Source organism: Epinephelus moara, chromosome 8, assembly GCF_006386435.1.
Source record: "Epinephelus moara isolate mb chromosome 8, YSFRI_EMoa_1.0, whole genome shotgun sequence".
NCBI lineage: Eukaryota > Metazoa > Chordata > Actinopteri > Perciformes > Serranidae > Epinephelus > Epinephelus moara.
Window position 1 is genome coordinate 14,919,466 of NC_065513.1, and position 13,529 is coordinate 14,932,994.

At 40.8% G+C, this 13,529-nt stretch overlaps 1 protein-coding gene across 1 annotated transcript; it reads right to left on the reverse strand.

The window, feature by feature from the left end:
• Positions 1-954: 954 nt before the first annotated feature.
• Positions 955-12,240, reverse strand: tmc2b (transmembrane channel-like 2b). The gene is made up of 20 exons (XM_050051287.1): positions 12,086-12,240; positions 11,853-11,894; positions 11,220-11,535; positions 8,961-9,089; positions 7,216-7,306; positions 7,037-7,118; positions 6,837-6,943; positions 6,651-6,749; positions 6,426-6,568; positions 6,198-6,345; positions 4,934-5,128; positions 4,605-4,784; positions 3,780-3,938; positions 3,430-3,558; positions 2,884-2,951; positions 2,318-2,557; positions 1,864-1,989; positions 1,510-1,588; positions 1,277-1,406; positions 955-1,163 (listed from the first exon to the last, which is right to left on the reverse strand). Exons 1-20 carry the CDS (start codon positions 12,129-12,131, stop codon positions 955-957), a joined length of 2,718 nt encoding a protein of 905 aa, XP_049907244.1. The 5' UTR covers positions 12,132-12,240.
• Between the last annotated feature and the right edge of the window lie 1,289 nt (positions 12,241-13,529).

Here is a 13,529-nt window from a genome sequence, read left to right on the forward strand (position 1 = left end):
TGGTGAGTAAAAGCCCCGCCGCTATTTGTTAATGTTATTACTTTATGCCCGACCGTGAGGATGTACCATTGTTTGCTAGCTTGATGCTAATGACAGTAACGTTAACTCAGCGGGTGATGCTGAATCAGTGCATTAAAATCAATATTTTGTCTTCATCAATGTAAAATTATTGACTGATGTGTGGCAATACACTGAAAAGAAGTCCTGAGGGGCAGGCAACACTAGCTGATGAACGTGCATCTACTGTAACAGTGTCACAGAGAAACTGAACTGACACCTTATTTTGCCAAAAGTATCAAAACTTGAAAGGTTTGCTACATTTACATGCGTCAACTCAAAAGAACCAGTACTTTGAAAACTATTGGTCCGCCCATCACTCTCTGTACTGACAAGTCCGCTCTGCACTGGAGGTTTTAGGTTTCCTTGCTGGTCTTGTGCCAAAGTCTGTTCTCCCATTAATATGTGTTTTCCATTATTAGACAGCATTGGGCTTTCGTATTGGTGACTAAAAGGTGATCTAATTTGCCTGGGGTATGTTTGGATCTCAGATTTTAAGGAAGTGCACAGGCATCATCCCCTTCAGTAGAGGAATATGAAAACGCCTCTCCAGTAACAAACCTCACAGTTACACGTCAGTATAGTGAAGCTCAGACATTTTAAGGGACATACATGTAAGAAAGACACAGTGTTGAATTAAGGGGGCTTTAAGTATTTGGCTAGTTTGAAATACTAGTTATACTGCTTTTTATTGAGGTAAAAAATATCTGTTAATTAATTAATATATATCTATCATTTCTCAAAAAGGGAGCAGGCCATCAGTCAGTTACATCTAAAGAGTTAAAAAATATAATTATTTTAGTGGCACCCTCCATGTCGCCTACAGTGTGACTCTGACATGCTAACAGACACTGCTTGCTGTTGTCAATTATAGGTATTTTAGTCCATGAATCATGGCTATTGTCGCCTTGGCCCACCCCGACCTCTCCCCCTCCCAGGCCCAGGTTGAGGTCCTCTGGTGTTTCCAGGAGGCCCTGTTCTTGGCCCGGGGGCACGGTTCACTGGAGCTCTGGGATTTGGTGCAGCCAGTGATACATCCTTTTGCAGATTAACCCCTTTTCCTGCTGCACCTGGCTTTATTTTGGGAGACTTGCTGCCTTTCTCAACTACAACATCTGAGAAGACAGTCGGAGAGCAAAATGAGTTGACAGTCGGGTGCAAATTGGCTGATAGCATGTACAATGAAGGAGTGTGTGTGTGTGTGTGTGTGTGTGTGTACCAGGTGGGGGCAGCTCTTCCTCAGTGGGAGGTGGTATTAGAGACTTGTTTGGCAGCAGGTCCTCCAAGTCTTTCATCACTTGATTTGTGCTGTCCTTGTTGTTCCTGCGGTTCTTCTCCTCATCTCGAGCCTAAAGTGTCCACCAATAAACCAGAGAGTCATTTGTTTGATTGGATTTTGAATAAAGGAATACTGAAAAAGGAGGAAAAGACAACAAGGACACTCATACTTACCATTTGCATCTTCCTTTTGAGGTCTATGTTTGCTTGTTGGTATCCCTTTGACACTGCATTAAGGTAGTAGATGGCCAACCTGTTGTACAGTGTTATAAGTCTTTTAGGTGAAAGCAATCATTAACTGCACAACAGTGTAGACCACAGTCGGTTAAAAAATTTCACAAGTGAAAACATCTAAATAACCAGAAAACCATACAGATCTTGTGAAATTACATTTTAAGGGACATTTTAAAAGCTGAAATTATTTAGGTTTCCCTTCCTCTACAGCCTACATGAGATGGTATTTAACCTCAATTTGCCTTTTTTGTTGTTAAAACATTATTTTTCAGCTGATATGTAAATAATACTTACACCATGAGAAGGACAGCAGGCATTATGAGTCCAGGGTTGGTGGCATATGTAAAAATGTTCCCTATGAAGGCCGGTAGATCCTGTTCTATAGTCTCCATGACCACGTCATACATCTTCTCCTGGCCACTGGGGGAGAAACACAAATGACATACAGTATCACACATGTGAGACAGTTTTATTATGTTGAAGCATAAATGTGTAATTGCCATCACACTCTCAGTCTCAAACAGAAAAGGTCTGGAATGAACAACAAGACTAATATTATCACAAGCCCTGAGTTTGGCGAAATAAGGAAGGTAATATGCAGTGGAGTCATCGAGTACCCCCTCAATTATTACAAATTCCTAAAGGTCCACAGGTCATACTCTGCGAATATGGCTTTTGTAATATTAATTCAGATTTCAGTATCATGTAATGTACCATTTTACTCCTACTGTCTCCGTCTCTTACTGACCTGAATGGCCCACAGTCAAATGACGGGGACAAGGTCATGATAGTGTAGACAACAGGCAGCAGGCTGAGGAACAGCACCAGCAGCAACAGGCCCATGTAGAAGTTGTTGGACCGCGAGGCCTTGAAAACTCGCTCATGAGGAACGTTGCAGCACATCACGGCCCAGCACTGGTAGTACATTGAGCACAGGAGACGCAATACGTTCAGACCCACCAGACCTGGAGCATAAAATGCTCCCATCCTGAAAAACAGCAACAACATTAGTTTCAAAAATACTAATCTATCAGCTAAATTTGAAGTAATCATTTAAACACATTTATTGGATATTGTAAATGGTGATTTAATGTAATTTGTTATTTTTGCAACATTTTGGCTCCAATATCAACAGTCAAATAACAGGTCTAATTTGAAGAGGCAGGCACTCCACATTCACTATTTTGTTAATTATAGGCACACTGGAGACAGTCTTGCAGCAGAGGGAAGCTCATTAGTCTACCATTAGTCCCATTAGAGAATACAGAAAGAGACAGAACATAAAATCAACCATGCAGATGTGGAGTAATTCACCATATCATCCCTTGATTGAAGATGAGCCCAAGCACATTTCCACTGATGTCAAACTCTCCATATGAAGGCTGAAATCAACACAACAACATAATTAGCATGCTCAAATGAATTAATAAGAGCCACCTTGATACACTTTGCATTTGCTCCTGTCTATGTTTCTCTCTCTGTAATTAAGTTCTCATTGCAGTGTCCTGTGTCACTGAATGTTAGGGATCAGCTGTCTTGCCAGATGTCATTGTATGGTATCAGGTTGACTTGCATTCAATATGAACTGTGCTGTACTCACACAGTGTTCAATAATAGCTGAATGACATAGTAGCTATACAATGATGACATAAACTGATACACCAACTTGAACTTCACGTTCAGACGCATGACTGCGGGCGTGGTGTAGCGTGACGTTTACAGCACAGGACACGGAAACTGTGTAATGTTTTGTTGGATAGGTAAAAAGAAAATATAATGAATAAATGAATTCCTTACTAAATCTAACCAAACAAACAAAACGCATATAATGACCCAACATGCCACACTATGAGTACTCACAAATCCGGCCTCCAGGTCCCAGCACCAGCAGTAGTTGAGGAAGCGGACGAGGACAGCTCGCACAAAGTCACCAATCAGGATGGTCAAATAGTTCACCTGCATGTCCGACACGATTAGCTTCACAAATTCCTACACAGCATGAGAAGCCAACAAGAAATAAGGACAAATACAAACCGATCAATGAAATCAGGTCTCCTCTGTTTGATTAAGTGTCAGGTGAAAAAGAGGAATGATGCTGCAAACTGAGTAAAAATATTCTAACTGTAACTGCTGTAGCTACTGATGTATTCATCTTCATCTGCATCCAAATTTTCTCATTCACCAGTATACAGTACAATGCCACTACTGACTATTCCCACTCCAGTCTCCCAGCAGGGTCCTCTGATGACGTCGGCGGGGGGCACATCTGGAGGAGGCACATCTGTTGTGTTGAAGAAGGAGCTGTAGTTGGCATAGTACTGATCCAAAGCCCATATTGTGGCATTCTTAATGGCCTTCTCGCTCTCCAACTAAAGAATAGAAAATGCAAAGCATACTCAAGTCAGGGCAACTAAAACTTGCATTATGTATTACAGTTCACACACAGGGAAACATGCAGTTTGTAGCCTGGATACAGAGGAATAAATGCTTGTTTCGAGAAACACTATTCACTTTCTGATTGATAGTTGGGTGCAAAGATCGATACCACTCTCATATCTGTCCTTTAGATGTGAAGCCACAGCCAACAGCTGGTTAGCCTAGCACAATGACTGGACAGGAGAAACAGCAAAACTGACTGTTAAATGGAAAAAAAAATCCCCAGCAAGAAAAGGTCCAGCACACAACTCTTCCTCACAAGCAAATTGTCAATTTCCACTTAGTTTTTTTTGTACAGATGACACAAACAAGATTTATTTTAATTACTGAGCTTTAATGGTGGTGATAGGCAGATTTTGTTACCATTTTACAGAGTCAGACTAGCTGTTTCCAGTCTTTGTGCTAAGCTAGGCTAACTAGCAGCTGGACGTTGTCTTGAAACAGGACAGAGTGGTATTGATCTTCTCATCTCTCTACCAGCAAGCAAACTTCCCAATGTGTCAAACTTTTGCTTTAAAGGCATGAGTTGTCACAAAACAGCTTTACTGTGAATTACAGTAATTTGAAAGTGAGTCAGTGATGTAGCAATTCTGTCATACCTTGGCAGTAACTTCATCAAATAGGGCAAAGAGGAAGGTGTAAAGGTTTCCCAGGAAGAGGGCAAAGATTCGTCCCAGCTGCCACTTGAGGGCAACACGAGGGTGATAATCTTCCAGTTCTGCGATGGTTTCAAATAGAGGAGGACACACCAGCCCCAGTAGAGACATCACAAACTCCACCTGATACATTGGACAAGGGAGAGGGGTTGATAATCTCATTAATCACTGTCACTTTCAAGCCTCAACTCCCCTAAATTTAGTTCCCTGTATCTGAAAAATCATCACTTTACAAAAGGTAAAGAAATACCAGATCTTTAATGTCAACCTGCCTCGTTCTTCTCAAACCACGACAGATCGTCTTGCTTCCTATTAGCAAACTCTTGAGAACGTTTCACCACGAAGTAGATGAGGTATCCACTGCCTCCAAGGCTGCACAAGATCAGAAAGTTTGCCAGAACCCTGAGGAACCGTCGGAGGTGGATGTTCTCATCTTTCTGGTTCTCCTGTTCATCCACGATGGATTCCTAGAGGTGGAGCAAAACAAATCAGTTTGAAGGAGCTGCATGCAACATTCGGAGCATATCTATGATTCAGAGCCACAGCCAGGATTGTCTGCACTAGGCTCTCAACATGGACGTGAATGAGCCAGCAGCTAACAGTTAACAGTGCTAACAGCTTGAACATGGCTAACAGCGAGAACATTGCTAACAATGGCAACAGTGCTGACAAAGCCATCTCTTGTGGCGCTGAACTGCTTGGTGGGCACTACACATTGTTCCACTATCATTGGCCAGGCGTTATTACTGGTGGCCACATTATAAGCGCACTGCAGAGTGGTGGCAATTAGCTGGCCAGTGGGATACACACACAGGGACTCACAGAGACTCACATGAACTACCATGCACGCGTGAGAAGCTCAGATTAAGCTCTGTCCATGAAACCATTACCCTGCTAAATCTGTAAAGACCATTCTCATTCCAAGAGCATCAAATAGGCTTTCAGTTAACTCCAATGTTAACCCATCCACATCAATACTGACACATAGAATGACTGTCATAGTATAAAGAGCTAGATAGCCCACTGGGCGGGAGGGGAGGTGGATAGCTTAAACAAAAAGAGACTTTAATCCGGGAGACCACAGTTCTTGAGCGGTGAACCAAAAGTCAATGTCGTTTTAATGTAACGATATGCAATTTACATACTGTGGTCATACACTGACTCATATGAAGTACGTCAAAGTGTTAACATTACATAAAAACGTACTTGCTTTAGTTGGTTGGTATTTAATGACCTGGGATAACACAGTAAATAGTTGTTCGATATTAATGCTCTGAATGTGGTTTACAGCACAAAGACTTACTTTGAACTTTATTTCCAGTTGTAAATTGTGGAAGTTGTCACATATCTAAATTTAGAATTACTGTCACTGCAGACTCTTTAAACTATAGTATATCTTGTAGCAACTGGGCATCCTGGTGTGCATCAAGGGAAATCCTGCTCATGTTGCAATGTTCATTCCCCCAACACAAATACACTAACACAAACACAGACAGACACACAGAGACACACACACACACACACACACCTGCTAACCTTGAAACTGGTGGTAATAGACGCGTACTTATTGTCTGCAGTCTCAGGGTTTCCTATCAGGTAGTCCCAGCTGGTAAACATCTTCCAGCTGAATGTGAACTCTCCCTCCTCTGCCCCATCACCTCCTTCATTTGAGTTACGAGCCATCCTAAGAAGATAAAAGACCACATGAAAAACAAACAAACATCTCTGTCTGGAATGACTGCACCTTTGATAGTTTTGCCTTACGTTCTTATGACAACCATCAGGCTGTATCCAAAGATTCCAACGCCCACCAGCAGGTATGACAGAGGGAGTCTGAACTGCAGCAACCCGATCGTTCGCTCGTTGTTGTAGTACCCGTAGAACAAAATGGAGTACTTACAGTATCCCTGTTGATGAGGTATTCAAATATTCATACTTACAGACACATACACTGTCATGAATGACAAAATGATAAATAAAACTTCTTACTCCAAAGTCATTGAGCACAGAGAAGTCCATGGCTGTGTCCTGCTCCTCTCGAGGCACAGTTTTCCTGGGAATGGAGCCGTAGGGCAGACCCATGAGAACCTGCAAGCAGAAGGGAGGAAGATGAAAATGCACAATGTCTGCTACATCAAGAACCACCAACTAACATTATTATGAGAAAGGCCGTACCTCAGGTAGCACCACCAGGCCAAACATGAACCCAAACAGCACCAGGTTCAGACCGTACATCCACCTCAGAAAAATAAAGTACGATGCCACGGATGATCCAAAGTGACCTATGATTAGGAAAAGAGAGTGTTTGTCTTAGAAGAAACAGTAAGGTCATAGCTCAGTGATTACATTTCCCATGATGTCATTGAGATACCAACTTTCAACTTCCTTTATCTTCCTCTCCCAGGGTATGCAGGCTGTTTTGAAATTCTCAAAGTCACGTTTAAACTTGATCAGTTTCTGAAATTTAAAAAAAAAGAAGTTTAAAATGGTTATCTCTACAATTTCGTCCTCATTATAAAGTTTGTATTGTAGTGTTGCAAAATGGGCTGATTACCTTGGTCATCATGACTTTGTATGCATACAGCTTTTTGCCTTTTCCTTTCCCAAGAGCTCCTTCAAATTTTTCAACAAACTCCTGGGACTCCCTGTTTGATAAATTAGAGACAACATCCAACTGAAAAACACGATAAACCTGACCAGTTAATTAATTAGTCAGTGGCAACAGGAGCAATAGGAAAAACGACGTGTTTGGGATGATTTACTGATTGATGGTGCATTGCATATGGTTAGAGCACAAGAAGGAAGACTTGGCAAGCAGCAGGTCAGTTAGCCACAACAGCATGCATTAAACAGTGTCAAGCTCATGAAAAAGTCAGGGCAATTCACCTCTCAAGTTGCCTTTGCAGAAACTTGCTTACACTGATCTGTACATAGAGAGACATACACACCGAGTACACACTTACCTACACTGACCCTGGTTGTGTTTACAGTCTTCTCACACTGACAGGAAGATGTAGTACAGGCTGAACTAAAGGCAAGCTTGTGTTCTCCACTGCATATTCACCTGAGATTTATAAGCAACTGTTCTCATGTGTCTCCTGCATCTTACAGAGGGGAGAACTTACACAACTGAATAGTAATTGTGAATGTGGATGAACCAATATCTACTCATTTTCAGAGGTTTCCAAAGGCTGTGCAGAATTAAGTTATCTGGGAGAACGTAATTAATCGGGTAAACCCTGCCATGTTCCACCAAGAGCAATCTTATTTGTGTGAGCAGTATATCAGAGCTCAGTTCTGTAAATGCACAAAATGGAGGTTATGATATTGTAACCCTAGTTCTGGACTCTATGGGTAATACTCTCATCCAAGCGCACATTCGCCCACTGAATATTGCATAAACTTAGACTAATATTACATAAACATAAACTACCCAAATACTTGCAGAGCCCACAGTATATATAGGACACCTATGACATCCCCGTTATCCTACATTCTCTTCAGCGAGCAGCGTAAGAGCAATTGGGCCCCTTGGTAGAGGGCTCCGTCTGTGCTAATAAAACTAGGGTTACAATATCGTAACCTTAGTTTGATGTCACACAGCCTGATGAATGAACGCCCTGTCGTGACGTAACATCGACCCGGCCACACTGATCCTGAATTGTTTAAGTTTAGTCGCCGCAGCCCACGTACTTCTTTATAGGCTAGGCTGCCGCAGCAGAGAAGAAGGGGGCCTCAGCCAACCCAGATAGCATGCAGCTGAACTGGGTGGAGTCATCGCCTAACCTTGTAGGGGTCGAAAGTCAGTGGGCAATTGCCATCGCTGTAGAGGGTGAAAGCTAGCGGATGCCGTCATACCGGCTCCTGATTGGGCAGCAACATTTGTGCAAATTTCAGTGGGCAAATGCCTGCTTATGATTCAAGAAGAATATTACCCATAATAGTGGTCACTGGAAACCTGCTCTGATGTCACGGTAAAACCTCTGTTGTAGCAGCTTCGATTTTCCATACTGTGCATGTTTCCATACCATCACAGCACTGATGAAGAGACACACCAAACAGCTAAGGTAGCGTTAAACAAGTTTTAATAAAGCATAATTAACATCACATGTACACGACATGAGTGATGGTAGGCATTTAGGAAAATGCTTGTATAAGAAATAGTTAATAAAACACAAATGCATAACAAGCAAAAAAAGAAGGAGGAGCAAGAACAAAATGCAGCGGCAGCATCAACCAGAAATTACAGTTATCACAAGCAAAGGGCAGAAGATGTAAGCTTTTTGTTTTTGTTTTTACTTGAGTAGCACGAGTCTCCTCTTCATGCGCCAGGGTTTGTTCCTTAATGTAGCGATCAGTTTCTTCTTCTCCTCAACCTGTTCCTTTAGGGCTGCGATCTCACCCTCCGACAGCGACTCTTCATCAGAATCAGAGGAGGAGGAAGAGCTGATGAAGGGAAAGAGCTGTCACATGCCATGGCTTTGACAAGACGCTCAGACACCAACATCAGAAACCTCAAAGCCACAGTTTGTTTTATTGTGTTGGTCTTCTTGCTATTTAAAATCAGTTTTGGAGCTCCAGTATTTCAGACTACACTTTAAAATTGATATTCAGTTTTCATTCATTGTCGTGTGATATCACGTTTGTAACAGCATATTGATCTATGTGAAATAAGGCAAGTATGTACATTACCCGAAATTATTCTAGATTCATTAATAGTTTTAATAAATTCAATTTAAAAACTTCGATATTCCTCTGACTTTTAATCTTGCACCATTATCAGGTCATTTTTAATTTGTCCAGACTTTGGTTGGTATGATATGGGATGACCAAATACCTGTAAAACTAAAGACACTGTTTAGTGTTAATTAGCAAATGATAGCATGATAACACATTACACACATGTGATGACCTTGTCATTTAGTTCAAAGTTATAACAAGCAGGCTACAATACAGTCTCAAAGAGGCCCCTTGCATGGCTATAGGGCTGGGCTTTGCTTAAAAACAACTACAGCATGTTGTCCGACAGTCACTCCTGGAAGACATTTCGTTTCACTTCATTAAGTGAGTGTGAACGTTTTTCCAGAAAATGAAAGAAATGGTCAGACACTGCCAATTTCATTATTTTCCTTCAAATGGTTGCACACTTTGATGTCTAAGACAAAAATCAAATCAAACTCATGGCAACTTTAAAATCAGCTCTAAAACTAAAACGTATAGACTGCTGAACTTTTGTCCTTCTGAACTGAAATACACACAGTGTAAAGTCAGATTTAGATTTCACTACCAGTAAATTTGGAGAATTTTTTTTGGAGAATGAAAATGACAGGACAGACACACAGCTCACACAAATACAAATATTCATCTCTCCCTCTGTAGACTGCTGGCTAATGATCGTTAGCTTGAACAAGCTTACTTAGCGTTAATGAAATGAGCGCTACAGACCCTGGAGTTTCCAAACAGGGTTCAGTTCTTTCTTTTGACTGCTGCAATAAACACTTTGCGGTGGCACATCTTTGGGAAAGCAGTAGACTTTTATTTCTGACATCAAGTTTGTGCCATTGAGCAGCAGAGTCCGTAAAACTCATTTTGCCATTTCCCACGTGTGTGTATTTCAGTTCAGGAAGACTACACTTCAGCATTTCATATCCTTTTTCATGCAGTAGTGGCTGGACCGGAAGTCTACGTGGAAAAAAATGTTGTTTCATAGTAACTGAAAGACATCTTCAAATGGTCCATAGGTAGCCAGTCAAGGTCAAAAGCCTTGCAACACTGTTTTAATAAGCTAAGTCTTAAGTTTCTTTTACATTCTATGAAGCATATTGTCAAAACATTTCTGCTAAATTCTCCGCAAATTAAATTATTACGTTACTTATTTTTATGAACAGGTTTAAGACTCAGGGTATGGATATGAATTCTTCCTCTAGCAAAGGTTAAAACCTTCTTTCTTGACATTGGATAGTCAGAGCCGGTAGCTAGCTACATTTTAAAATGCATCCAGCTCCCAATGAAACAGTGGGAAGATCTGGTGTCTCAGGATGTTTTGTTCCATTGCCTTTATTTTAAAAAGGCAGCACGCAGTAAATAATGGATGAACAAATGAGATTACACCATCCTTTACAACAGCCAAAAATCTCTATCACGCAAACTCGTTCATCATTAACTGAATTATTAATTGAATGCTAAACATTTCGTTGTTGATGAATAGACAAGCCAGAGACATTTTGCAACTTTTCTCAGTACATGAACAGCATCTCACTGCTGATATGCTACATTAAAAATCAACCAGATAAACTCTAAATGCCATATATTCAGGGAAACAAGTGTGTATTCTGTGTTGTAATAATAGTAATTTACACTGTTAATATTTCATGTCCCTGAATATATGCCACATAGCTTCAGGGGTCTGCATGAAACTGAAAGCCCATACAGGTGTGTGGAGCGTGCAGGTAGGTGAGAGACAGCTCTCAGAGAATACCGCACCTGCTCAACTTCCCATTCTTCTTTTTCTTGTCCTTCTCTCCACCTTTATCCTTCCCTTGTTTCCCTTTAGTACTTCCTTTCTTCTCTTTGTTCTGCTCCTCTTTTTCCTTTTTGGACGCAGCTGACCCTCGCTTTTTCTTTTTATCTCGCTCTTCCTCGCTCTCCTCATCGCTCTCCTCCTTAGCTTTCTTCCTAGAGGCTTTTGAGCTTTTTCTTTTCACACTCCGGTTGTCCTCCTCATCGTCTTCATCACTGTCCCGAGGCTTGGGCTTTTTCTTTCGTCCTCTATTCCTTGGTGCCTCATCCTCTTCATCCTCCTCATCATCACTAACCCGTTTGGCTGCACGTTTTGGTTTGGCTCTTCTGTTTTTAGATCTCTTCCTGGCCTCATCTGAGATGAGACAAACATATTTAGACAAGTTCATCAAGCTTTTGCAACAGTGACGTTACTCTCATTACATTTTCTAGCTCATCAAAAGTACAAAGTATGATAATAAAGTGTACAAGAATAATTCTTGTCAGCCTCTGTGATAGAGGAAAGTTGGTCAAAAGTTGTAAATAACTGAAGAAAAGGGATGACAGAGGAATAAACAAGCAGGAATTTATACTACTTTGTCCATCACTTTGTCATATTGCTGCAAATCTTCAAGGCATACCCATACCCTGCTCAATTTAACTAATTTTCTGATGAAAAGCAAATAAACTCACCTTCACTTCCACTGTCTGACACGGCATCAACGTCCATCCCAACTGTAAACACACAAAAATGACACCAACACACAAATTAAGGCGATACATCTCTACATAAATAATTATTTACCACTTAACTTTGACTTTTACTCAGTCATTATCAATACAATGAAATAAGCTGAAAATCGAATGTTAGAAACAGTTAAAGACAGTTTTTTTCCAATATAATAACATTCAAAAAATCTTCTCACCATCTTCAACCTTAATTACAGTGTCGTTTTTCCTTTTTGGAGGCATTTTGCTGTTTCTCTTTTAGTTATTTCCTCCGATTAGACCTCCTCTGCTCACTTCAGGCTCTGCCTCCTCTCCATCCATGAGTCACTCAGCGTAAGGGGCTGTTACACCTCACTGTGAAGCTACTGTGTCAAAAAGCCAGGATACATAACCTCACTCACACACACACACACACACACACACACACTCATGCAGGAACAGGTGTTCTTCTGTTAAGGCTGTACAAAGCCTGGGCTCCTTGACGACCGTCAAAGACAACACAGTCCATTAGATGATAATCAGGAGCCTGGGAGAACAGGATCAGACAATGGACTTGTCAATCAAAATGCTAATTGATATTTTACCGGAGCTTGGATCCAATCCACCTGCTTTAATCCTCAAGTTAATTCAAATTGGATAATAGCTAACAACCTGTATTACTGTAATATCATTGTCAGTGTGTGTGATTATACAAGGAAACAGCGTTGAGACCAAAAACTGGTGGGTGGACATCATTAAGTTGTGACCCAGAAAGGAGACACCAGAGCAAATGTGGACATTAAGGTCAGACCCCATTAAAGTTTGATGAAAGCTTAAGTAATCCTGAGAGAAAAGTGAAACAAGTCAGTGAATGTAAATACTGTACAAGTGTAGGTGTAGGAATACAATGTAAACTGAATACACAAGGGTTACTCCTGTAAATCTATATCTCCACTACCAATTAAATTTAGTGCAGTTTTACAAGTTGTTCATCAAAGGATAGGTTCACATTTTCAAGTCTAAATAATACTCACAAGCTCAATGTGTGCATTGAGAGAGTAATTGTTTGGAAAAAGCAGTCTGAGTTTCCACTTTCCACTGGAGCTCAACAAGGAAACACAACTGTGACTTAATACCCATTTGATTTAATTAACTCTTAATGCTGCAGCTGCATGTTAGTCATATAAGGAATCCATTTTCACTTCCTTCAAGCAGGTCATGTTTCTGGTTCAGTTTGTTGGTCTGTCTGTTCATTCGTCAGCAAGATTATTCAAAAGCTACTGGCCTACTCGTCAAATAACACTGCTTTATCACTAAAGCTTTCAGAGACCGATGCACAGAGGTACTATTCTCACTAGTATGATAAACACAGGGCAGTGTCAGTTTGTAACGCTGCCGGCAACTTCTGTAATGAATAAAGCGTAAAAGTGCCTATAGAGCGGATGGGTCAAACAAACTCAGGACTTTCACCTGGGAGCCTGCTGTTGAGTTCCTGAGTGAATTTTAAGTAAAACCATGATGTTTTTTTCTGAATCTAACAACGTGCTTTTGTTGCCTAAACCTAAGAAAATCAACCTAAAAGCAAAGTGGTTTACTTATGTTGTAAGTTTAATTTGATAAACATTGTAGGCATGTAACAAGCAGAAATTATACATTTCCTGT

Excerpts from the sequence above, each read along its gene's own strand:
- tmc2b (XM_050051287.1), bottom strand. The coding sequence starts at position 12,131 with ATGCCTCCAAAAAGGAAAAACGACACTGTAATTAAGGTTGAAGATG. Across the intron at positions 11,536-11,852 it reads GTCAGACAGTGGAAGTGAAG|ATGAGGCCAGGAAGAGATCT; the intron begins GTGAGTTTATTT and ends GTCTCATCTCAG. Across the intron at positions 6,944-7,036 it reads GAAGATAAAGGAAGTTGAAA|GTCACTTTGGATCATCCGTG; the intron begins GTTGGTATCTCA and ends TCCTAATCATAG.